This window comes from Lactuca saligna, chromosome 8 (assembly GCF_052625555.1).
Source record: "Lactuca saligna cultivar CGN05327 chromosome 8, ASM5262555v1, whole genome shotgun sequence".
In the NCBI taxonomy this organism is placed as follows: Eukaryota; Viridiplantae; Streptophyta; class Magnoliopsida; order Asterales; family Asteraceae; genus Lactuca; species Lactuca saligna.
This window is the reverse complement of record NC_136424.1, coordinates 15660431-15686527: the sequence shown is the minus strand read 5'-3', so window position 1 is coordinate 15686527 and position 26097 is coordinate 15660431. Positions and strand designations below refer to the sequence as shown.

Here is a 26097-nt window from a genome sequence, read left to right as displayed (position 1 = left end):
AAATGATAAAATTCACTTATTAAATAGGATCACCGATTAAACCAACAGACAAAACAACAATCTAAATATCACAAACCATTTCCAACTTTTCATTCTTTTGTTTGGGATCCAAAAATAAATAAACAAGACCATTATTTTGAGGGATATTATACTCTTATAACATAAAAGGTCCAATGTGACTTATGAGATGAAAAGGAGAAATAAAGGTTAAATCAACAGAATAGTTATGACTAACTCATGGACTTGTGGCAGAAACCCTTTTCTACATATCTTTCAAAAGTAGAAATGGATGGTATGCTAATCTTTTCGCGTTGAAAATTAAAAGGTGATGGAATAGGTTTAATACGATTTAATTAAAAAAAATAAAAAATGACTTTAAAAAGATAATATATATTTTTTATTTTTATATATATAGTCATTGTCTTTTTTTCATTCATATTTGTCAATTTCAACTTTTTTAACTATGTACATTTAATCCTTATGACCCGAACTTCAGGTAATACGAAAAAAAGATTTAATTACATAATATATTTTTCAGTTTGTACACATTTAGTTTTTAATATTTTTTTGCCCATTTAGTCATTAATGTATTTTTTTACAAAATAAATTTTTGTTGTTTGTGTACACATTCAATACTTATGAACGGGTTCTTTATGTTTTTCTTACGATATCTTACATAAGACAATCATTAATGATGTGTTCGGGGTTGTTCATGCTTATGATAACCGCAACCTTGATTGTTTGGTGCTTAGGTTCTGTGTTCTGAATGTCATAACTTATTAATACGATCTTAAATTTTAACGATCTATATATCCACTCGTTCGTATTTGAATCAACTATAATTTCATTTAGATTACTCCTGTTAAAAAGTAATATAGTTTTTACTTACGATTTTATAAAAAAAAACGTTCATATATACATTCACAAAGAACAAATGTATATAAAGATCGTAAGTAAAAATATATTACTTTTTAACGGGAGTAATCTAAACAAAAGTTGTACTAGACTTAAATACGAACGTGTCGATATAAATATCGTTAAAATCTGAGATCGTATGAAGAAATTACGACGTTCAGAACACAATACCTAAGCAACCAATCAGTTGGTGTCGTGGTGACCATATGCATCAACAACCCCGGACACCTCATTAATGATTGTATCGTTTAGGATGCTGTGAGAAAACCCAAAGAAACATGTCAAAAGTGTTGAGTGTTTACAAAACAACAAAGAATTATTTTGCAAAAAAAAAATATTAATGACTTAATGTGTACAGTATGATAAATATATTACCATATTAATTCATTTTTTTTTTCGGTTTACTTGGAATAACCGATCATAAGGACTGAATATATACAATTAAATTGAAGGATGAATGTTGACAAAAAAAAAATCAGTGACCAAATATACACAAATCGAAAAATAACCTATTATAAAATATGAAGTTCCACATATTTTGTCTACAAACTTTCACATATCTTTATATGAACTTCAACATATTTTGTCTACAAACTTGCACATAGTCTCATAATTATTTTCGTCTATTGTTTGGAGAAAGCAATTGATAAATAATAATTATTTATAAAACTCCAATAATACCAAAAAAGCATGTCTTAACACTAATGACAAGTCATCCTACTAAAGGGTATGTAGCATTTAGCTTAGCACATACTTGGATCGATGCCTCTAAGTTATAAGTTGATGGTTCAAATAATTCGTTTGGGACAAAAAAACATAAATTTAAGAATATATATATATATATATATATATATATATATATATATATATATATATATATAATTATATAAAGAGAAACCTGATTACATCATCTTCAACAAAGAGAATCATTGATTGCATTTCATTATTAGATTTTGTACCCCTGGATCATTTTGCTAATATCATCATTTGATCAAACCCTTTTACTTATTGTCCACCAATTCTATAAAATGTATCTTAGGTTTAAAATTAGAAAATCTAATAAAGACAATTAAAAGTCATCAAAAATAAAGGGTTTAAAATTATGAAACCTAATAAAGACAATTAAAACTCATTAAAAAGGTTTAAAATTAAGAAACCTAATAATGACAATTAAAACTCACCAAAAATAAAATTAATAAGACGGAAGTGCCCTAATTCAGTCATATTCTTTCTCATTAGCACGCCTCCATTTTTTTCTTCTCATCAACACACACATTGAAGTGCCCTAATCCTCCATCGCGGGATGTTGAAGCTTCCTTCCTCACTGACAATCGCATACCACTATGTTTATGTTCAAATTTTGATAAACAAAATCCTAATTCTACTCTTGCTTTTAGGATTCTTCCTTCTATGTTGTGATTTTGATATCAACAAGTCATCATCATTACCAGTAAGTTTTTTGACCATCCCATGATCGTCTTGGTGTTTCCTCCATCTAAAAATTCATCTTTACCAACAAATGCGTCCTATGATCTCCATGGAATCGGACATTCAATTCTATGTTCATGCGCGCACCGGGCCTTCAGTCCACCTGGTCCACTCTCCGAGCCTTGGCACATCTGGTCCGCCCTCTTGGGGCCTTCAGCCTATCCGGACCGCTCACTAGGACTTCGTAATATCCGGTTCGCCCTGGATATGTTAGCCTACAGCACAAAGCAGGACCCGCCTCAACCCAAACCCCGTCAAACAACCATGTGCACATAAAACAATTAATCACATAACAAAACCTTAACCAGAAAAACAGTCTAACAGATCACATAGCATATCAACATCCTAACCAGGATTCCGACCTAACCGATCACTAGCTGTAGCACCCGTAGATCCGAGCTAGTCAATTTAGAGATAATAGGGGTCGAAAATGACTTTTCGACAAAATATTATTTATAATGAATAATCTTAACCAAGTTGTATAATATGTCTCAAGGGTTCCATACATATAAAGAACGCTGAAATCCGAGTTATAACAAAGAAGTTATGGCCCGTCGAAGTTTTTCGGCAAAACGATACGGCACCGGGAGACGTAAATAGTGAATTTAAGATAGATGAATTTTTAGCCTTAGGGATCTAAAAGAAAGTTGTAGAATACGTCTCCACCTACGCGTGGATATAAAGAACGTCAAAAACAGAGTTCGTATGCAAAAGTATGGCATTCCGAAGATTTAGCTTTTAAAAACCCTAAACTAGCTAATTCACGACGTGAGTTTTATGACACTCATGACGTGAGGAGTAATTCTGTCATAAATCGGAATCTAGAAGCTGCGAGAGGATAAGATCCAAAATTCACGACGTAAGTTTTATGACACTCACAACGTGAGGAGTCACATGGCCACCTTTCGAAGCTAGGGACGCAAATGGCAAGTCTACGAAGTGAATCATAAGACTCACGATGTGAGTTTTATGACACTCACGATGTGAGTTTTATGACACTCATGACGTGAGTGTCATAAAAACTTACTATAAATAGCAAGATCGACCCATTCACTTCCTTACACCATTTCTCACTTCTCTCTCTAACTTCTTTCTCTCTCTAGCTCTCCTAAACCCCCCTAAACCCTAAGTAAACCCCCTAGCTCCCGAAGGAAGCCTCGAGGCTCCCAGAGTCCCGAGAAAAGAGCCTTTTGGATCGGGAACGCTGCTCCAGCGAAGCCCGGTTTTCAAGAAAACCCGCTGTAAGTGAGTTGTACCTATCCTATCTTTAGTATAACTTATGTTTCAATATACTAATGTTATTATGACCTTATAAGGAGTATTTGGGCTATTATTATGGGTTATATAAGTATTGTTTAACGCTTATATAATAGTAATAATAGCTAGACTATTAAATTAGTCTCGTCAAGCATTAGACTAAACTCTAGTGGTAATGATACTAGGTTTTATCGAAGAAAAATTGTTGTGAGAGTATCGAAGCGTTGTACGAGTGCTGAGTCACCACCTACTCAAGTGAATGCATAGTTACTTTCATCTTACACATAGATATGAAGTATTTTATATAAATTACGTGTTATGTGTGCATATTATCTGAGCACTTGCTGTCTATGCTAGATGAACGATTTTATACATGTTTTAAATGATTTAAACTATATATGTATTATATATATATATATATATATATATATATATATATATATATATACGATAATGTTGGGGTAAAACATGGGTAGATGTAATAGATGGAATATGAGTTGGATGATGAGTTGAGAGGTGTTATAGACCAGGAGGTGAGGGTGAGAGGTGGACGATGTAAGAAGCCTTTCCCAAATGATGGCCCCGTCATTCAGCAGAGTATGGATGACAACCACGCACTATTCTAGATAGTCCAGTGGAATACTAGCAGACTCGCAATCTGTAGGTGTTGTGAACGATGTGTTTACCCGGTGTACTCTAAACCCTAGCGTCCATGCAGACTTGGTGCCTAAACTTTGGTGATCATGCAGACTTGATGCCTAAACCTTGGTGATCATGCATACTTGATACCTAAACCTTGGTGATCATGCAGACTTGATGCCTAAACCCTGGCGACTATGCATACTTAGTGTCTAAGCCTTGACAACTATGCAAAATTAGTGTCCGTTGTGTAAACCGTGGCAACGATGGACTTCGTGTCGATTCCTTAGGATCATCCTTAGGAATGAATGAACGAGGAATAGCTGATTCTTAGGGTAGATCCTTAAGACTAAAGATGATAATAGGGATGGGTAATTGGGTTGGTTGTTTGATTATTTAAACATAATAATTATATTATTGTGGGTTGAAAACCCTATGTACTCACTAGGTTTCCCAACCTGACCCACTCATTTTATTTATATCACAGGTATCGATATGAAGTGACATTACACTGAGAGATTAAGGAGATATAAATCATTAGTGTAAATGAATGTAAGTTCTGTTTATGCTTCTGTTTCTGTATTGACGATGACATCCCAAATGTTTTAAAATGAATAAAATACGTTTCTTCGAAAATCCTTTGATAACATATTTATCGTGTTTTTCTGGGAATAAATTCCGCAACATTTTTATTAAAAGAGGTACTCTGATTTTCATAAAGCATAAGCAAAAATCGGTCTTTTCTGGCCGTGAAAATGGGGATGTCACACTAGCATAACATTACCCTATATATCGGGTACCGACCTTAACCATGTCACTAACATAACACCATCCTAAATACCAGGATGCAGATCTAGCAAAGCAATAACATAACAAACAATACCCGCATTTCCATCCGATAAAGGGTAGGCCTTGGTGCCGTATACCCTGTCGATATAGTGAGGATAACTCATCTGCAATTGCCGACTGAAGAGATAAGACCAAGCTTCTCCCACCACTGACACAATCTTCACCACAGAACACTACCAAAGAACCAATTCCAAAATTACCAAAATAACCTTCGAAGTCAAACTGGTCAACTCTTGGTCAAAGTCAAAGTCCTCAGTCAAAGTCAACCTTCCTGGTTGATTCTACTTGCCGATTCAACCCTTCGACTTGTCGAGTTCCCATACTCAGAAACTCCCATAACACGACTCAACTCACCGAGTTGCCCCAAGACTCGTTGAGTCCAACGATCTCTGAATCTCATCCTGCTTAACTCATAGAGTCGTCCCTCGACTCACCGATTCGAGGCTTAACCAGAAGAGGTTAGGGTTCCACGACTAGACTCGTCGAATCCAAGAATAGACTCGTTGAGTCCAAGGCATCTTTAACAAACTCGTCGAGTTGTTCTTCCAACTCGTCGAGTCCATGCACATGATCATACAACTCATCGAGTACACCCATGTGACTCACCGAGTCTCTCCAGTTCTTAATCCATATAGTGGCTTTTTGAGCCATGCAGGGGCTCCAATCCATAGATCCACTCTTCTACAGTCTAACCCTCACATAAATTTGCAAACTTTATGTAAAACCAAGGAGATATAGGCCTAAAACACACTAGGGCTAGGGTTAAGGAGTAATAGGCTTCACCAACAACTCCTAAACAGAAGCTTTATGACATTTTGGACCATCACAAGCCTAGATCAGAAGTAGCAACCCCATATCTAAGCCTCTAACTCGAAATAGCTCTCAAAACAAGCTAAGGAACTCCAAATCAACCACCAAGGATGAACCAAAAATGAAATAACTTAAGATAATGACTCCTTACCTCTGAGATGTGCCCAAACTGATGTAGATCCCAGATCTACACAATCCCCTTGGTGCTAGCCTCTAATTTCTCAAGCTCCTTCCACCAATTTCCTCTTCCAAGCTCCAATCTCCTCAACAATGGAGTCTCACACGAAAATTAGGGTTTCTAGATCTCAAAAAGGGTAGCAAAAAGGCTGAGGGTGGATTATAATGTGCTTTATATAAGGCACAACCCCTGGAATTAGGGTTTTCTCTCTTCAACACCAACTCGTCGAGTCCAAGCCACCGACTCGGTGAGTTGGCCGCGTAACCCGCGATAGAATCCCGCTCCGACTCTGCGAGTAAGCACCCTTACTCGTCGAGTCCCTTTCCTAAATTTACACTTCAAGTCCTTCAATAGCACCTCTAGAATTTGGGGTGTTACAAAGTCATTGCAAGGAGATACAAACTAAAATAAAATCAAATTTTTATTTATTTAAAAAATATGGAAAAACTTTACCCTTACAATGCAACTTTAAAAGAAAACTTTGCTATTACATATTTCCTAGCAATCTATCATAACTCCTAAGTAGTAGTTCAAGAAACTGATCTTCGAACCATGCGATTGAAATCCATCTTCGTGATCAGATTCAACATACTCTTCTTTTAAGCTTCCTTCCCTTTGCTTGATCCTGTCACATCATGTACCAAGAATCAACACTTAGGAACTTAACAGAGTTAGATAGTGGACTTACCTGAAGTTGAGTCAAACTTTTTGATTTGACCTTTTCTCAAATCTTTTAGGTAGTTAGGGCAGCTTCGCAACCAATGCCCCTTCCTTTTGGCAATATAAACATATGGAGTCTTTGGTAATGGTACATGGGACAATCTCAAACTTATCCTTTCTCTTTACCATTTGGTCAACCGAGTTCACAACGGTCGATCCCTTTACATTGGGAAGAGAAAGCTTTTCTGGATTTCCAACGTTACCATTGTCAATGTCCATGGAAGTTTGGGAAGTTGATCTTCTAATCAAATTTACTTTACTAGTCCTCCAAATCATTGCTGATTCAGAAGCACCACGCAAATAGATAAGACCATTAAGGTTCATGTCATAGTCTGTTCCATAATAGTCCCAAACGAACTCACTATGTGACTTAGAAAGTGTGACAACCGTCAAGTTCTAGTCGAGTCAAAGTCAAACAAAGTTATCAAGTCAAACCGGTCAGCTCATTTAACCTTTGTATACTAGGGTTTACGATATGAAATTACTGTACAATTCACTATTCTAATGAGAAAACATCATTTGGAAAATTCGCATGTTTGAATTTCCTTGGCCTTAATAGTGCTAAACAATGAACCAAAGCGATAAAACACTATTGCACACTCATCGGGAGTGTGTAGGACTCTAAAACATGGCTTAACAGGGTTTACGGACCTTGCACTGCGAAGCCGGACACTCAAAAAGGTCATAAATGGAACCTCTCTAAATCTCTTTCACTCTATCTCTCTCTGTTTGAAATCTCTCCCAAACCTCTCCTAAATCTCTCTCAAAAGTACCCGTAACTTTTTGAAATCACTCGAGTCATCCCGACCCTTAACCGGGTCAAAAACCACTCAAAAAGGGGTAAAAATGAGTAAAACAGCTCTTAGGAGCCAAAACCCCTAAGAAACTGAAGTCGATGCAGGAAGAGCCGAGAGAAGCCTAAGAACCGAACCTGAGAAGGACCGAACCTCACCTTCTCGCCTGGACCGAGACTCGCTCCTCACCTCCCAGCCGAACCTCCTACCTCTCGGTTCCATTGCACCAGTCGAACTCTACCTTCGGTTCTATGCTCCTAAGGAGCCAAACCTTCGCACCTTCGGCCTGGATTTCGAATTTCAGCAAATTCTACCCGGTTTTCAATATTTTTAGCATTTTAAACCCGTTTTTCATCATTTTAATGCGGAAATTTCACCCAAAACTTTATTTTAACATATAAGATCCCTTAATTATTAATTAATCACATTTTTGGGGATAAACCTTATCCAAGAAGAGTGGGTGAAGTACAAAGGGTGGAGTGTTGACTTTCCTTTAGCTTATGACACAAGCAACCACCCACACCCACTCCTTGACCAGCCATACTCCTTCCACCATGCCTAGGTCATGTTAATGTACTTTATCATCATTTCCAGCCATTTCCCACGTTCTTAGAGTTGGAACATCCATCCTCTCTCCTCACACTTCATTCATTCTCTTATTTTCCACCAAGAATCACACTCCAAACTCTCTCATATTTCTCCCTCAATTTCGAGAACTTCAAGGCATACTCCAGGCTTTTCTACTTCATTTGGTAAGTATCATCATCTTTCTTATGATCATTACACATTCTCCTACTCCAAATCATAGAAACCTTACACAAACTCCATCATATTTGTGTTAGATTCTCAAAAATCTTCAAGGCATCTTCAAGTGTGCTTGAGTTGAACACTTCTCTTCTCCAACAATCATCAATTGAAATCACTTCAGGTGAGTTCATACCCCTGAATTATCATGTTTTCTTAAGTTTTAAGAGGGGGGGGGGGGGGGGGGGAATACAAGTTAAAACACCAAGAACATAACTAAATTTATCCAACAACTTTCATCAGAAAATTTCAACCCCATTCACGGACTGTCTTGGTCAACTTAAACATTTTAGTTTTCAAAACTGTATTAGATGCAAATAGTTCAAGTTATTACCTTTAAAATTACTACTTTCACATGTTCATACGATTTTTCTACAATTTTTGGTGATTTTTACAAAACTGCCTATCACTGTAGCTATGAATCCGGACCAGACTGTGAATATAGACATTTTCACACAAGTTAGAGACATTTAAAAATCATGATAAATTTTATGAACAAACTAGAAATGTTTTCTAAACTCCCATAGTTTGCGGATTCAGTTTTCAACTTCGTATGATTTTTCTGCGATTTTTCCAAAACAGTGCAGAAATGTTAAAAACAAGTTGACAGATTACAACTTTCATCACACTTTGTAACATGTCGAGCAAAGTGTTAATATTTGATGGATTCATAATTGACCTATGTTTTCTGTTGTGGAATATTTATATTAAAGGAAATACTCACTGATTTGTAAGAGTCATTTGTCATTACAAATAATATACGATAAGGCATGATAAACATAGTTATGTTTTTGCTATACATTCGACTCACATAAAATGGAGTTCCTTTACATTACAAACATTTTGGTCAAACTATAATATGTATAGTTTATGATACATTTACATAACAAACTCATTACGAAAGGGTACATTTATACAAAAGGGGTTTTCATTACATTACATGTAAATTCGTTAAATACTTTTGTGAGACCTTCGCTTCGCTTTACAAATAAGTCATGCATTGTAATCAGAGTCTCCTAGAGGGAGAGCGTGATAGTTGTATATAGATCTATATTGGGTCTGACAAACCCACACCTTAGCTGCATGCAATAGCTAGACCGGCAGGTATGAGGTGACAAATATCATAACATTTGCGACGGCTGAAGAACGTCGTTTCAGGCCATCTAGGTCGTAGCATGGTTATAATGACTCACATTAAGTATTATCAAACATAGGATTTACGGATATTTCAATGAAATCAAATGAGTTTATGTCAATTTAAACTTGCATTATTTACTATAAGTAAGGAACGTTACTTATACTTTTGGGTCTTGGGTTTTAAGACTACATTTTTACGTATTAAGGAAAATATTAGATTTTCTGGAACGAATACTAGTTTTACAAGAGAAGGTTTTGATAACTACATACCAATGCTTATGAACTCACCAACCTCTGTGTTGATACTTTTTCAAAACAACTTGTATTCTCAGGAAATCACTAAACAGGTAACCAAGTGCTTTTGAGGATGGGACGTTAAGGCGTCAAACATTTCATTTTGTCAACACAATGTAATTGATTTGGAAACATGTAATTCATACAATGATGTAACTCTTTCAATTATATATATATATATATATATATATATATATATATATATATATATATATATATATATGTTGTTTGTGTTTACTTTAATCACTATTGTAAATGTTGTTATGATACCATACATGAAGTCCTCCACCCCTGGACGTTTCCTCCATCATTGGTTTGGGGGTTGGATTAGCATGAACATTACCATATCAAAACAGTTTTATAAGTTGAAAAACAGCTTAGGGTAATGTTCCTAGTCCAATTCCAGCCAAAACAATCGAATATATGCTGTCTAGGGGTCCAACTCGTCGAGTGCATGAACCAACACAACAAGTTGGACGATTTTACTCTTGGACTCGTCGATTCCCCTAATGGACTCGGCGAGTCTGTTGTTTAGACAACAACAAACTTCGATTTTTCAGCAATTTAAGCAAGTATAACAAGAAAACAAGCCTAGGCTTTGATGCCACTGAAGGGTTTTGAGCATTCTAACACTCCTATGGTGTACATGCAACCTTAAATACTTTGGATCTATGTTTTCTTTATTATACATGCAAACTTGAACTTTCCAAGGTATTACCCTAACTAGCATACAATCATTGATACTTGGGTAATATGAACAAGTTGGAAGATATACCTTTTATATGTAGCTTGATTCCATGGAGCTTAAGATCCTAGTGCCTCAAGTGTGACACCTCAAATGGTTCACATAACATCACCAACATCTTGGAATAACTCGAGAGAAAAGGTTCCTATGCTCATATTGGCTAGCCCTCATGTGTACACACACTAGTGCTAATTTCTTGAGCCATGGAGTCCTTATATATGGTGTCTATTAGGGTTACACCATGTAACTCATGTCTTTCCATATTATTCTTGCTCCATGGGTCAAAACCTCCATGGAGTATCCATGGGTTACTCCATGGGTTTAGCCCAACATGAAGAACTATGAATCATAAGCCCACATATATAAGAATGAATGATTTACACAATCAATCCCCATATATTTAATTAGTCTCATTTTGATCACAATATTAATTCCAAATTAATTCTTGATCAATACTAATTAAATAATATGATTTCATATTAATATATTAGAACTTATAATATATTAATATAAATCACTAGTATCTTTTTTCTCACAAAAGTCTATCCAAATTGTTCTGATGCCATGTAACCGAAATGGACCATGCCAATCAGGTCAAGTACATACCAATTATAGTTATGGACTTAGACACTAATCCAACAAGAGAAAGTGTATGGACTAGGACATTTGGATGGACTTTAGGGTAAGGCCCAAGTGAGGGGTTTAGGCCTAATTTGGAAAATTGGGTCATATGTTGGTCCATGGTTGATTTTTTGGCTTTAGGATCTTCAGAGTGTGAGTTTGGGTCTTAGGCTTGGATAAAGCTAGGTTAGGGGGGGGGGGGGGGGTTAAAGTAGTCTTTTTACCCTAAGTATGGATTTATGGTTATGCATTGGAACCTAAGTATCAATTGGGTGTTATTTTGATGTAGACGGTTCGGGGGTCTATCAGCCAACAACTAGAATTTTATCCACGAGACTTCAGCAGTGTGAGGTGAGTTTATCACTGGGTTTAGCGGGTCGAAGGCACCAATTCCGACCCATGTTTATGCTTTGTTAGTATGCTAGCTATTTCATGACTCTTGCACTTATATGTGTTAATATGCTTTCCGGGCTAAGGTCCGATGATCGGGCGGGGCCCGATGACTGTTTGCAGGCTATGTATCTATGTTGCATGTGTATGTGTTTATTCTATATATGTTCTGTGAGTGTGAACGTGGCCCGTATCTCATTATTATCTGAGTGTGGGAAGGGATCGTATCTCATTATTATCTGAGTGTGGATTGGGCTCGTATCTCACTATTATATGAGTATGGGCGGGGCCCATATCTCATTGGGTTGGGCCCGTTATTCGAGTGTGGGCGGTGACCGTATCTCACCATTATTCGATTGTGGGCGGGGACCGTATCTCATTGTTATCCGAGTGTGGGTGGGGTCGTATCTCATTATTGTATGATATGTATGATATGTGGTATCTTGTGGAACTCACCAAGCTTCGTGCTTACGGTTTGTAATTTCGTTGAGAGAGCTCGGGACGATCGCAACTCATACACTCGTGTTTTCCGCAATATGTGATCTTTGGGAGATGAACTCTGATGATTGTTTTATTTGAAGTGTTTTCGATGTTTTAAATGAAGTTAGAATAGTGTTTTAATTATAATAAAAATAAATTTTTTATCCTTGATTTTTGGGTCGCTACATTATAGGCTCTACTTGCAAGAAAGATAGTTTTATTGTTCACAAAAGATGGAGCTCGACACAATATCCTTCATGTCGTGCATTACATGAGGTTAGTTTTGATTACAAATGTTGATACAATTTTTTATATATAGTTTTCTAATTTGGAACTTCATTATCATTCTAGCTTTGTTTTTTATGTTATTTATTTTCAAATCTGTGAAGCTTACATGTTATATTCTTATTTAATTTGTCAATTGTTATTTCGTAGTTATTTTGAATTTTTTTTTTTCATATGCTATTTTATAGGTTTTTCTATTTTAATAAAATTTACATAATATTTTAATGTAATAATTACAATCAATATAGTAATAAATAAATATCAATTTCATTAATAAATTTACATTCTTATTTCAAAATTCTCAAATTAAAGTCTTTTAGTTTATTTTGTTTATTTATTTAAATTTAAAAGACAAAAAACAACCAATTTTAATAATTTATTATTATTTTTTTATATTTTTCTTATAAATCCAAAGTATTTAAATATTTAAACTTTTATATTTATTTTTTTAATTAATACATATAATACATTTGTCTTATGCCTATTGTTTAAAAAAAATCACATCTTTTATGTTTTATTCCCGCCAAAGTTTTAAAATGCCAAAAAGAAAAAAAAAAACCACATCTCTATTTTTCATTACCACCAAAATTTTAAAAAGCGAACAATGGCAAGTGCTCCTTACATTAAAGCCTATTGGTTTCTCTTAGACGATAAGTTATTACACCAAAATTACATTACCCCAATTGGTCCTAAGTTGTTCTACAACTGTTTTTAAGTTCTCAAAACCGTAACCGAACCAATACTGAATATGTATATACAATTTAGTATTCAGTAGGAATGCAACATAACTTGCCCTAGAATACCAAGTAATGTAACCGTACTATTTCCCAATTAATTCGAATTCTCTTGCAATTAGTCTTTGAACATATGAACATAGATTGATTTTTTTTGAACCAGCGACTATAATTATATAAAAAGATCAAACTTAACAAGATGTTAGATAGAAGGAGATACAAAAAGTAGCAAAAAAAGGAAGAACAATAAAAAAACAAAACAAAAATAGATACAGAAAAAAGAACATATTACACCCCAATGGATGGAACATTTCTCAAATCCATCCAATTGATATCATCGTTGTTTCTCCTCCATATGTAAGTTGTAGACATGATAATGTCAGCAACGTCCGAATGGTTCAACCACTTGTTGAAAATTCTTTTATTTCTCACTTTCCAAATGGAAATTGATTCGTACACAACACTTTTTTTTCCATACACAACAATTTGTGCTTTAAGGTGTTGTATTGTACAACTTTATAATGCATAAATTGTTGTGTATGGCAAAAAATTATTGTGTACGAATCACTTCCCTTTCCAAATGCTTCAAATGGCGCCATATAAAAATTAATTAATCTTTTAATATTGTAGAGTTTTGAGATTAGACTTCCACGTAAAATCATTCTAAGAGCAATATATTGTTCTTCCGTTCTTATTACCATAAAAAAATTATTTCCTTATTTTCCGCATCATACTTCATAATGCCTTTTTAGTTGACATAAGTCGTTAGCACCGTTTAAATCGATGTGTGTGTGACACCTTTGTTGCTGGCATGCCAAATTGGTTGACATAATGACATATACGCAAACAAAGTCACAAAATTGTTTCAATTGAACTCGTATTTTATTTAAGGAATATTACTATATTCAAACATTCTTTTGAATTTTTAATTATAAAGTTTTTTTTTTGAACGATTTAGTTTTTGGAGTTTTCATCATCTAATGATATATGTAAGAAATAACATATCTGATCATGGATACTCTGCAAACAACAATTTTTATAATATACAAAAAAAATGTTTAACAATTTTTAATATATATTAAACATATGTTAGAAAAGCTATTTACTTTCGATATATTTATAGAAAAATCATTGTAACTTGTTAAGTTGTTTTTATTAAAGCCATATGAAAAACATCAAACTTTTTTAGCTATTAAATGTCAATGAAAGTGGTAGAAAAGCTCTTATTTCTTTTTAGGGACTTTTATATAAAAATAGTCAAAATATAAAAACTTTTTTTTATCATTTATCATAATATTGTATGATTGAAAAGAAGTTAAAAATTACAAAACGATTTTCATATAAAGAATTAAAAAAATCTCAAATGACTTTTTTAAAATTCTATTTTTTAATAAATTTCAATAAAAGTGTTTAAAATATAATAACAATAATAATAATATTTAAGTGTTCAGACATTATAATCGAGACATAAAGAAAACATAGTTTATATTAACTAATTTATCAAAATATCATAAATATATTTTACTTATCTGGAAAATAAGGTCTAACTTTTATATATATATATATATATATATATATATATATATATATATATATATATATATATATATATATATATATATATATATATATATATATATATATATTAAAATTCAAACATTTGATTTACAAATACAAATCATTAACAGTGAAATATTAACACTCAACAATATATACCAAAATCTACATTGTTGAAATTCAAACATAATAATTAAACAATCTGATAATTAATATTATGAACTAATAAAGAATTAATTAGTAATGTTAAAAAAAACAAATGAGTTGATAATATTTATGCTTGAATATCCAAAATATTATCACATACATAAACAACTAATAATTTATTACGAGTATTAAATGTCGGGAAGTTGGAAATAATAAATTTGATAATTATTAATAACATTAAACAAATGGATAAATAAAATTAACGAGTAAATACCCAAAACGTTTTTACATAAATAAACAACTAACAATAAATATTGATTAAATATGCATGATTAAATGTTGAGAACTTGTTAATAATAAATTCAATTATCATTAATTTAATGATCGAGATTCATCTAAAAATCAAAATTATCACGATCAGATTTAATTGTAAGAAATGAGTTTAAACGGACTAAATCAAGCCATTTAGCGCATTCAGGTCATATGCTAGGTTAGTCGTATGCGTATGAACTTGACCCATCTATTAATACACTTAAAGTCTATGAAGGTCAATCGAAAGAAAAACTTATAAATTCACATTTGGTTTTTACCCATCAACAGTAATTTAATCAAGTTATTATGAGAGTGTTCGGCAAAAATAGTTGGTAACAGGTAGCTCTTAGTGGTTAATGACGTTTTGTTAAACGCTATATAAAATAGTGTTTGGATTTGGAACGTTTTGTTTAAACTAAACGCTTGAAGCTTGAAGTGTCAAACGAGATTTTTTGTTTAAAACGGAGCCTTTGACATATCTAAAAGCTCTCAAACGCTCCGTACTAAACACGTTATATACCTCTACAATTTTCAACACAATTAACATAGTATGGAATCAAGGTTTTTCTTAAGTATCTAATGTTTAGTTTTTCACGAATTTTAAGATAAAATATTTATTTTAAATTATATTATTTTAAAGAAACATTTTTTAGAATAAAAAAACACACATATTTTATTTTTACTTTTTTTTTATATATAAAAGTTAACTTTGTAACATGAAACATGTCAAATAGTCGGTTCTTATCTTTCACTTCATGACGTGTGACACTTGATATTCATTAAGTGTTTCCATATAGATAAAACTGTAAAATTGATTCATATGATATTCAAAAACCTATGGATGAGGTCCAAATTTTTTTTAACCTGCAAAGATAGTCCAAAATCAAGAATTTTCCGTGAATTTTATCATCGATGAATTTAAAATACTATTTTACCCTTATTAATTCTATATACATTTTTATTTATTTATTTTAGTATTCATTAATTATTAAAAACTAAAAAAAATAAAATCTCCTCCACCCCCCCCCTCCCTCTCTCTGTGGAAATATTCGTCTATTGTTAATTTGGTTTTTGAGTTTCTTAATTTTCCCTTGAAGTCTGCTTTTGAGGTATATATCAATCTTCTGCTTTCTCGTTGAATCCATCTGTTTCTATCCATGATTTTGTATTCACACGTTCATAAAAGGACAAATTACCATATGAGCTAAAATGCAGAAATCTAATGTTTATGATATAACCCATAGACTCCTAGAAGTTAGAAGGAAACCTACAAAGCATTTTCAGCTCACTGAATCCAAAACAAGCAACTATTTGTCGTTTCTAAAGAAATATTCTTGCAACAACCTAATTTGTTGGAGCTTCAAGCACCCATTAAAAGTTGTGGTATTAATCCTTATGTATTTGATTGTTTTTCATTTTTTTTCGTTGGGAATCTTGATTAGTTGTTTAATTTACCCATTAATATTCCTTGAGAAGAAGATCCCTTTAGAAAACACAAAATTAGGGAAAGTTGTGGATTATGGAAACTCAAAACTCGATTTATCAGTTAATAAAGATAAACCTTTTTGATGAATGATTTACGGATGCTTATCAAGAGAAATTCATGATCGATTTCTATATCCGATTTCACGTGGGTTTTCATTGATTTCACTGTGTGTATGTGTTTGTGTGTGTTTATTTATGGAATTCAATTTGTATGTGGGTGTTCATCCCAGAAATCAATATGCATTTGTACCGACGATTAGAACTTGTTTTAGGTCATGTTTTGGAACACACTCTACCATTTCCTTCCAGATTTCCATGTTTGGAAGCTCCATTCCACCATTCCAACCAAATCTTTATATAGATCTGAAAACATTGCAATATTGAATTGCTTCGATTTATGCTTAAACTCGACTAGCTTTTTAGCCACCAAAGAGAGGGAGTTGTATATGGGGGTGCAACTATTATCTATGAAGGAGGAATCTAGGGTGGAATATGGGCCATGTTTGGTGAACATATTGACTCTTCCATAACTGATGTTTTTCTGAGGAGGAAGACGATCGATGTAACACTCCAAATCCGGTATTATTCTTTAGACCCTTGAAATGGAAAAGATGGCATAAAAGGTCCCTTAGAACGCGGGGGTGTACTCCAGGAGTAAGCTTAGCGTACTAAGGATGCATGAACGCGGAGGGTGGCTGTGTACGCAAGGCGTACGTATATGTATGCGGGGCGTACGCGACAGAGGGCCAAAACCCTAATTCTCGGACTTGACACCTATTTAAACACCCTTAAGCCTCTTGGACCAAACCCTAATCAGCCTACATAGCCTCATTTCGCCCTTCTACACTAGAGATACCTTGTGAAAGTGTTTTTGAGCTTAAGGAGTGTATTTATGGCCATTTTAGAGTTCATTCAAGAAGAAGGAATTGCTAAGCAAGCTTGGAGTGACATTGGGCTTCAAGAATTTGCATCTAGTTCGTCTTGAAGAGTCTATGGAGGTATAGAGTCTTGATCTTGCCTTCTTATTCACTAGATCTAGCTAGGCTTTCTATATTGTCCCTTTAGTTGGTTTTGGACCTTCTCTTGAGAGTTGAGCAACTCCAAAGACTGAAATGGTTAGATCTGAGCTTTGTAAGCATGCTATATGTATATGCGAATGTTCCACTCGAGCATGTAAAAGTGGTCTTCTCTTGGTCTTGTGGGTCGATTGGAATTTGAAAATACCCCGAAACACCGTCAAGAAAACAATAATATAAATGACCGGAGAGTCTTTCAAGCATTTGATCGATAAATGGCAATGGAAAGTGATCCTTGCATATGACATCATTTAGTTTTCTGCAGTCCATTCAAACATGCCATCCGGTTATTGTTCTTGTCGGAATTAACTCATTATTTTCATTGATCACCATCGTCATTCCTCCTTTTTTCGGTACTACTTGCATCGGACTTACCCATGGGCTATCGGAGATTGAGTAAATGATTCTGGCATCTAATAGTTTAACCACCTCTTTTTTCACAACTTCTTGCATGTTTGGGTTAACTCTTCTTTGACATTGAACTACAGGTTTGGCTCCTTCTTCTAAGTTAATATTATGAGAACAATAAGCCGGACTGATTCCCTTGATATCGGTTATCTTCCATGCTATAGCACCTTGCCTCTTCCTTAGTACACCCACTAGAATTTCTTTTTCATGTTTGGCCAAATCAACAGCTATAATTACTGATTTTTGTTGGCCATCTTCAAGAAATGCACACTCCAAATGATCCGGTAGTGCCTTAAGTTCAGTTTTTGCATTCTGAATGCTGCACACATCGAGTCCAGTGAGGGGACTCGTCGAGTCCTGGGCAAAATTCGTGACAAAGCGAGTTTCTTCGAAAGGACTTGTTGAGTCGGTCATGGCTACTCGGCGAGTCGGGTGTTCTTCACTTCTGATTAGAACATTATATTCAGCTTCCTCGAGCAGTCTCTCTAGTTCTAGAAAATCACTTTCAGCATCAAGTTCTTCTTCAAGGGGGACGGTGGACTTGTTTGGCTCATCTTCATTCCATTCCTCCATTAAGTCTTCCAACATATCAACTGAGAATGTCGTGTCATCACTATTCCTTGGATGCTTCATGGCTTGATCAACCCCAAAAGTAACAGATTTGTCTCCTACCCTAAGAGTAAGTTTAGAATCTCACATGTCAACTATAACACTTGCGGTGTTTAGAAAAGGCCTTCCAAGTATGATCAAGACTTTAGGATCCGCTTCCATGTCAAATACTACAATGTCCGTGGGGAACACGAACTTATCAACTTTCACCAATAGAACTTTGCATATTCCTCTCGGGAATGTGACCGTTTTATTTGCTAGGTGAATTTCCATTCGAATTGGCCTTGGCTCCGGAAGATCAAGTTTCTTGAAGAATGAGTATGACATGAGATTTACACTTGCCCCCGAATCAGCTAGTGCATAAATGGTAGCTAAGTTTGCGAATTGATAAGGCAATGTTAAGCTTCCTGGGTCACCCTCTTTCTTAGGTAGTTTTTTCAACATGGCAACTGAACAGTACTCGTTTAGGACCACTTTCTTCACATCTTCCACAACCACTTTCTTCACATGTTCGACCTTCCATCTATTAGGTAGAAGCTCCTTGAGGTATTTGTCATATTTAGGCATTTGTGCAACCGCCTCTATGAATGACATATTGATTTGAAGAGCCTTTATGTGTTCCGGAAACTTCTGGTAGTCAACATCATTCTTTTCTTATCTAGCTCAAGAAGGAAAAGGCAGTGGTGGCTGATATGGCTTAACAGGAGGCTTGTTTTTCTGTTCAGGTGGGTGACTCGTTGGGTCCGTAACCTCGACTCGGCGATTCGCTTCGGGAATTTTTGATTCTCCATGTTCTGCTTCTTCCTCTTGCACCATCTTGGGATCTTCTTGTTGAATAGGGGCCAGAGGAGTTATAATCTTCCTACTTCTAGTTGTCAGGATAGTTATATGTTCACCTTTTTGGGTTACTTTCGGTATTACTAGGAAGTCCACCCGGTCATCTCTCGTTTACTTGTTGTGCAAGTTGGCCCAGCTGCTTTTCTATGTTGAGAATGGATGTTTGCCGATTCCTAAGCAGAGCTTGTTGATCTTTCATCATAATTTGGTGTTCTCTTAACATATTTTGTTGATCTTTGATTGCATCATCGGTATCATTATGTCTTTTCTCAGACGCGGCCACGAATCTTGTAAGCATGTCTTCCAAATCTGATTTCTTTTCATGCACCGGTTCCTCGTTTTGATAAAAGCCTCTGTTTTTTTGCTTATATTTTTCCTCCCATGTCTTTTTATACTCATCATATGGTAGCCATTCTTTCTTGGGTTTCCACCAATTGTCATCATACCTATCTCCACTTGAATAGCACACTTAAACTTTCCGGTTCCTGTTTTCGTCAAGGTCACAATGTTCAGTAAGGTGAGGCCCTCTACAGTTTTCGCATCCCACTCTAATAGCATGGATGGATTGGTCTATCTTAGTCATTCTTCGGCCCATGCTTTCCAAGTTTGCCATCATTGCTTCCATGTCATCAATAATAGAGTTCACCGCCCGTCGAGTTAAGTCAATCCTTGGGTTATGATATTCTCTAGAGTGCTTAGAGAATTCTTCAATTAGTTCTTTGATCACCGGGGGTGGCTTCTTTGTGAGAGGTCCTTGTGAATCAAGGAGCTGCCTAGTTGTTACATTGACCCCATCATAGAAAATGGAGACTTCTTGTTAACTGTTTAGATCATGATGTGGACAGTTCCTTAGTAGGCCCTTGTATCTCTCCTAAACCTCATAAAGTGACTCTCCAGCTTGTTGTTCAAAGTTGGCTATGGCTTTCTTCAACTTGGCTATCTTTGAAGTAAGGAAAAATTGGTCTATAAATTCTTCTTTCATTTTAGCCCATGTAGTGATGGATCCTGGAGGGAGTAATTTCAGCCAATCCTTCGCAGCTCCTTGAATGTGACTGGAAGGATACGAAGCAAAACGGTTTCGCAAGGTACATTTGGAACATTGAAGTAATCGGCTACATTGTTGACCTTGTCAAAATGTTTGTATGCATCTCCGTGATCTTTCCCATACAAGGGGATTTCCTTAAGTTGAGCAAGTATGTAACCTTTTAGTTTGAAAGTGGTAGTCGCGGGAATGATGGGTTGCATGAGTTCCGGGTCGGTATCGTCACGTATCCTTTTTTTCCATTCACCCATGGGAACTTCATTGATGTTCGACATGGTGTTAGCGGGTTCATCTTCAAAGTCGCTTTCTTCTTCGGATTCGGATTCGTAATCGTTTACTTACGGGATTGAATTTCCTTCAAAATGTTCAAAATTGCTTTCCTTGCTCTTTTGACTGCTAGAACCACCTTCCTTATTGTTTTTCTTCTTTCCAAAAACTGATTTAAGGTCCTTGAAAGGTGGTTTCCTTGGCGGATTAGATCTTTCAACACCTTTGTTTTTGTCTTTCTTAAGATCAGATTCCGGATCTTCGTGTGGAGGAACTAGGGGTGTGTCGGATCCTCAGGTCATGTAAAACCTGAAATCAAAACAAGAAACACGTGTAAAATGAACAAAAATAAAATAAAAACGAAACTGAATTTCAGCGATGGACTCGCCGAGTAGCTTCGAGTGCAATCGGCGAGTTCAATGCTAAAACAGAAAAAAAAATTAAACAACAAATTCTAAAAATAGATAAACTCAAAACTTATCCTAATAACTAAACTACTAAAGCAGTAACTTTGTGCAAGATAGATCTCACACAAAGGATCGATAATACTATAAATTAGAATTAATTTTTGAACCGTTCCTCGGCAACGGTGCCAAGAACTTGATGTGTGTGAAACTAACTAGTTTTATCCTACTTTTTAATTATGAATTTGACACACAAACAACAGTGGACTTGTCAATTGGCGGTGTAAATAGCAAGCAGGGTATCGAACTCAAGGAACGGAAATTAATCTAACTACTAAAATGATCTAAAACAGATAGTAAAATAGAAGGGGTTTCTCTAGTTTTGAAAGACTAGAAACTTAACTAAAAGTTAACTAAAACTAACTAAACAACTAACAGCCAAACAATTAAAATGCAACTAAATTAAATGATAAAGAGGACTTTTGTTTAGGCTTGAATCATTTGATCTTATGGTTGATTTTATGGTAAATGTATCGGATTAACTTTTCATTGGTTACTGATTAAGGTGATTATGTTCACATTCGCTATTACTAATCCTTAGAAAACAGATTAATTCAAGCAATGGCCAGATGTCTAAATTAATGAATTTCCTAGTTTATTAATTCGGGTTAAGTAAGACTTGTAATGGTTAGTTAAATTAATAATTCACTTAACCACTTGATGATGGTTTATCACACAAGCTCACACATTAATTTACCTATTTTCTAATTAATCCTAGTTTCACATTCTTTATTCCTAGCCATATAACTGTGTTTTCACATAAATCATATGATTTAGCAATTAAGAGATGTTCATGCAGCTTAATATGTTGGACAATTAAATGAAAATAGTTGTAATTAACACATAAGGTTCTTTAACAAGTTTAACAAAAAAATCACCAAATTAAATTAATCCTTACCATAAAATCAATCCATATTCACAAAATCATCTACCTAAATAGAAGACAAACGTTTTAGTTCATAATTGCAGTAACAATAAACTCAAAAATGAAATTCATAAGCGTAAACATGATTCAATCAAAGTTTTAAGTAAGAATACACTTTAATTGCCTTTAATATTCCCAAAATCGAATGCCTAGACTTGATATTCGAGTTTCTAGGGTTCCAGCAGTACCTCAATCGCAACTTGGCCTTCAAGGGTTTCCAGAGAGAGCCTCAATTCGGGATTGTGACTTCTATTTATAGATTTCACAAAACAGGGGATACTCATCGAGTAGACAACTGACTCGCCGAGTCCCCTTGTAGAATCTGTGTACGGCAATGACTTTACGTATTGCTTCACGAACCTTTGTGGGTACTCGCCGAGTAGACGTCCCTACTTGCCGAGTAGCTTCAGGATTTGGCATTTTTTCTTCTCTCTTCAGTTCCTGAGCTTTCGATCGTATCTCCTGCTTCCTTTTGCTTCCGAGCATATCTTTTGGACTGAAAATACAATTTAAACACTATTAAGTACCTTTTGTCTTATAGCCTCAGAATGATTGATTTGGACTTATTTCCCATTCCTTGTATGGTTGTGATCAGAGTATGTTATTCTAAAGTCTATTTGATCATGTTCTGTGTATAATTTGCATGCATAAGGCAACCTGTTATGATTGAATTATGGTTTGTTATGGATGGAGCAAATCTTCGGATAGCCTAGGATTTGAGCTCTACGGTAGCCCATGAGACATGACTTGGTCTGGGATAAATTAGAGTTATCAGGTAGAGCCTTTGGGAAGGTACACGTAGGTGTGGAAGGTAGTATTGGGCCCGTACTATAGAAAGCACAGGACCTGTACCCGAACCAATGTTAGACCTGGAGGCTCTAAGGAGAACCGGTGTAAGAGGATCCCCTTTTTGGACATCCTGATCACTACGTTTTATGATAATGTTATTCAGTATAGTGGTGACACGATTAGGAGTAGGGAGATCAGGATCTGGGTCGGGTGACATTACTGAGCCCATTGATGAGAGGCTGTGAGAGCTTATTGTAGCTGAGGTTACGAGGGGCATACTTGACGGTACCTCAGTGATTTTTGTGACGGCTAAGGATCGGATGATGGAGGACATGATGAGAACGAGGTATCATTCCATACCGAGGGATGATATTCGAGAGTTTAGGAGCTTTACAGGGTGCAAAACCCTGAATGAGATGGTGGAGAAGGCCTGTGAGCAGGAGATAGAGGTAAAGCTTCGCACTGAGTGAAATTCGGAGCAGGTTCAGACAATTGGAGGTCAGGCTAAAAAGCCTAAGACCTCTGATCATTCGGGTAGGGGCTAACAAGACCATGGCCGGTGTGCCAAGTGTGGGAAACCGCACAGTGGAGTTTGTCGGGGGACGGGCCTGGTATGTTATACATGTGGTCAGTTAGGCCACACGAGCAGGGATTGCCCCAAGAAGGGCTTGATATGTTTCTACTGCACCCAGACTGGCTATAAAAAGGCCGATTGCCTGAGGTTGCAGGGATGAGGAATAACAGTGGCGGCGTAGGTGCCCACCACAATGAGGATCACTGATGGCCGCCATGTTAAGGCGGAATCTCCAACGTTGAAGAGTCGCGCATTTCAGTTGACTACCGATGAGTCTCGGGCATCACCACATATTGTGGATGGTACGTACTTATCTTCCCACTCTATATTGATTTTCATTGCTTATGTGTATGCGTTTGTGCTTATGTATAGGGACCTTTTTGGTCAATGATATGTTGGATCACATTCTGTTCGACTCGGGTGCGACTCAATTGTTTATATCTCTTACGCTTAGCAAGAAGTTTTGTGATGCACCAAGGACTTTGGATTCCCCTCTTGAATTGAGATTGCGGACGACCGCACTGTAAGTGCTGCGAGGGTGTATTGGGACTATGTCCTAAATGTAACGCCATGTTTGAAATTACACAGTTAGGGCCTCGGAAACCAAAGGGGTAGGGGCGATTCGGTCTTTTATGGGTCCCGAGATTTATCTAAAATGTTTTAGGCTTGGAGGTGTCGAGGGGAGCGTAGGGCTTCCCTCCACCTTTGCGTGGATATAAAGTTCGTCAGAAACAGACTTGGAATAAAGGAGTTATGATACTTGGTATTTATTGTTGATTTTAACCCCTAATGGAAATTAGTGACAAGATGATCCCATGCATGCAAGGTGGCCAGCTCGAGAGTACGCCTAGCGTAGATGGGGAAAATGGTCGCGGGTGATTGGAGACGTATGCCCAGCGTACTAGGAGTACGCCCAACGTATCCCCAAAGTCATTAAACCCTAAATTTTAGGGTGTGACACTATATAAAGAACATTACACCCTCTAGGGTCAGCCTCCTTCTCATCCTTGAACTCCTCTTCGAAACCCTAACCCTAATAGTGAGAGTGTAAGCTTGTAAGGCGATCTTAGAGTGCATTTTGGTGTTCTTGAAGAGGAGTGATCATCTTGGAGTTTCATTAATCAGGGAAGAGCTTTTGGATCCAGGTTCTCCAGCTCATTTGCAAGTCTCTGAAGGTATAAAGTTTCGAACTTGTTATCTTATAGCTTGAGATCTAGATTAGGGTTTTTTTGGTGTTTTTATGAGCTTTTGGACTATCTCTTGGGAGTTGAGAAACTCCAAAGCTTAGGGATAGTAGATATGAGGTCCTTTGGTCTATCTACTTCATAAAAATGCAATCTTGATGAGTATTCTAACCACAAGCATGGATCAAGACCCTTGGAAAGGTCTTAATGTGTTGTTGAGAACATATGGAGCATGCAAAGGCATAAAGTTGCCAACTTTATGCCTTAAGACATCTTAATGGACCTAGATCTGAAGTTTGATGTTGGAAATACCGAGTATTAAGCACTTAATGGAAAAGTAGCTTAACAGAGGAGTACGTTGGGCATACATGCAAGTATGCGCCACGTACACCACTTCCAGTTAGTAAGCTTAGCGTACATAAGAAGTACGCCCCGCGTACTCATCAGTTTTGGGCTTGTAGTGTTTTGGGCCTTGGGTTAGGCCAAGCAATGAACTTTGGGTCTTTGGGCTTCAATGGGCCATCAGGGGTCAGATGTTTTGGGCCAAGAATATGTTTGGGCTTAGATTAAGACCAATTAAAGGGATTGGGCCCAATTGAGCAAGTTAGCCCATTGGTGGACCACTAGTGGGCTTGGAAAGCCTACCTAGTGTTGGGCTTTATTTTGAAGATTGGGCCTTAGTTTTGGATTATACTGGGCCAGGGATAAAATGGTCATTTTACCACCATGCATGGATTAAGGATTATGGTATGGGCCCCAGTTGCTAATTGAGTATATTGTTTCGGTATTGATGGTTAGGAAGTGGTCAGGGCAACAACTAAGGATTTCTTCAGTAAGCTTCTGCATTTAAGGTGAGTCTTCTTACCATACCAATGGGTCCAAGGCACCAAGGCCGGCCAATTTTATGATAGTTGGTATACTTGCTATGTAGAGGTGTGTGATAGGTATGTATGCATGATATGCGGTAGAGATAACCTTTGTGGCTAATGGTAGAGATAGCCTTATGGCTGATGGTAGAGATAGCCTTGTAGCTGATGGTAGAGATATCCTTTACGGCTGATGGTGGAGATATATTTATGGCTAGTTGATATATGTGCTATGTGGTAGAGGTAGCTTCATAGCTAATTGATATGTGTATGTGTTTGAGGTAGCTTTTATGGCTAGCATGGTATGTGGTTTGTGTGTGGGGTATGCTCTGGGGAAATCACTAAGCTTCGTGCTTACATGTTTGTTTATGGTTTCAAGTACCTCGGATTCCAGGGGCAAGGGCAAGGTGTGATG

General features: G+C 36.1%; 1 protein-coding gene and 1 non-coding gene across 2 annotated transcripts; one reads left to right on the top strand and one right to left on the bottom strand.

The window, feature by feature from the left end:
* Nucleotides 1-18818: 18818 nt before the first annotated feature.
* LOC145009431 (uncharacterized) lies at nt 18819-19328 on the bottom strand. The gene has a single exon (XM_078968126.1). The coding sequence runs from the start codon at nt 19326-19328 to the stop codon at nt 18819-18821; it is 510 nt and encodes a 169-aa protein (XP_078824252.1).
* A 1070-nt stretch (nt 19329-20398) lies between these two features.
* Nucleotides 20399-20505, top strand: LOC145013649 (small nucleolar RNA R71). The gene has a single exon (XR_013665197.1). It is a non-coding gene; the product is annotated as a small nucleolar RNA R71 (small nucleolar RNA).
* The last annotated feature ends 5592 nt before the right edge of the window (nt 20506-26097 follow it).

What these genes read in the sequence shown, in the direction of transcription:
- LOC145009431 (XM_078968126.1), bottom strand. Translation starts at nt 19,328, where the DNA reads ATGTCATTCATAGAGGCGGTTGCACAAATGCCTAAATATGACAAATAC.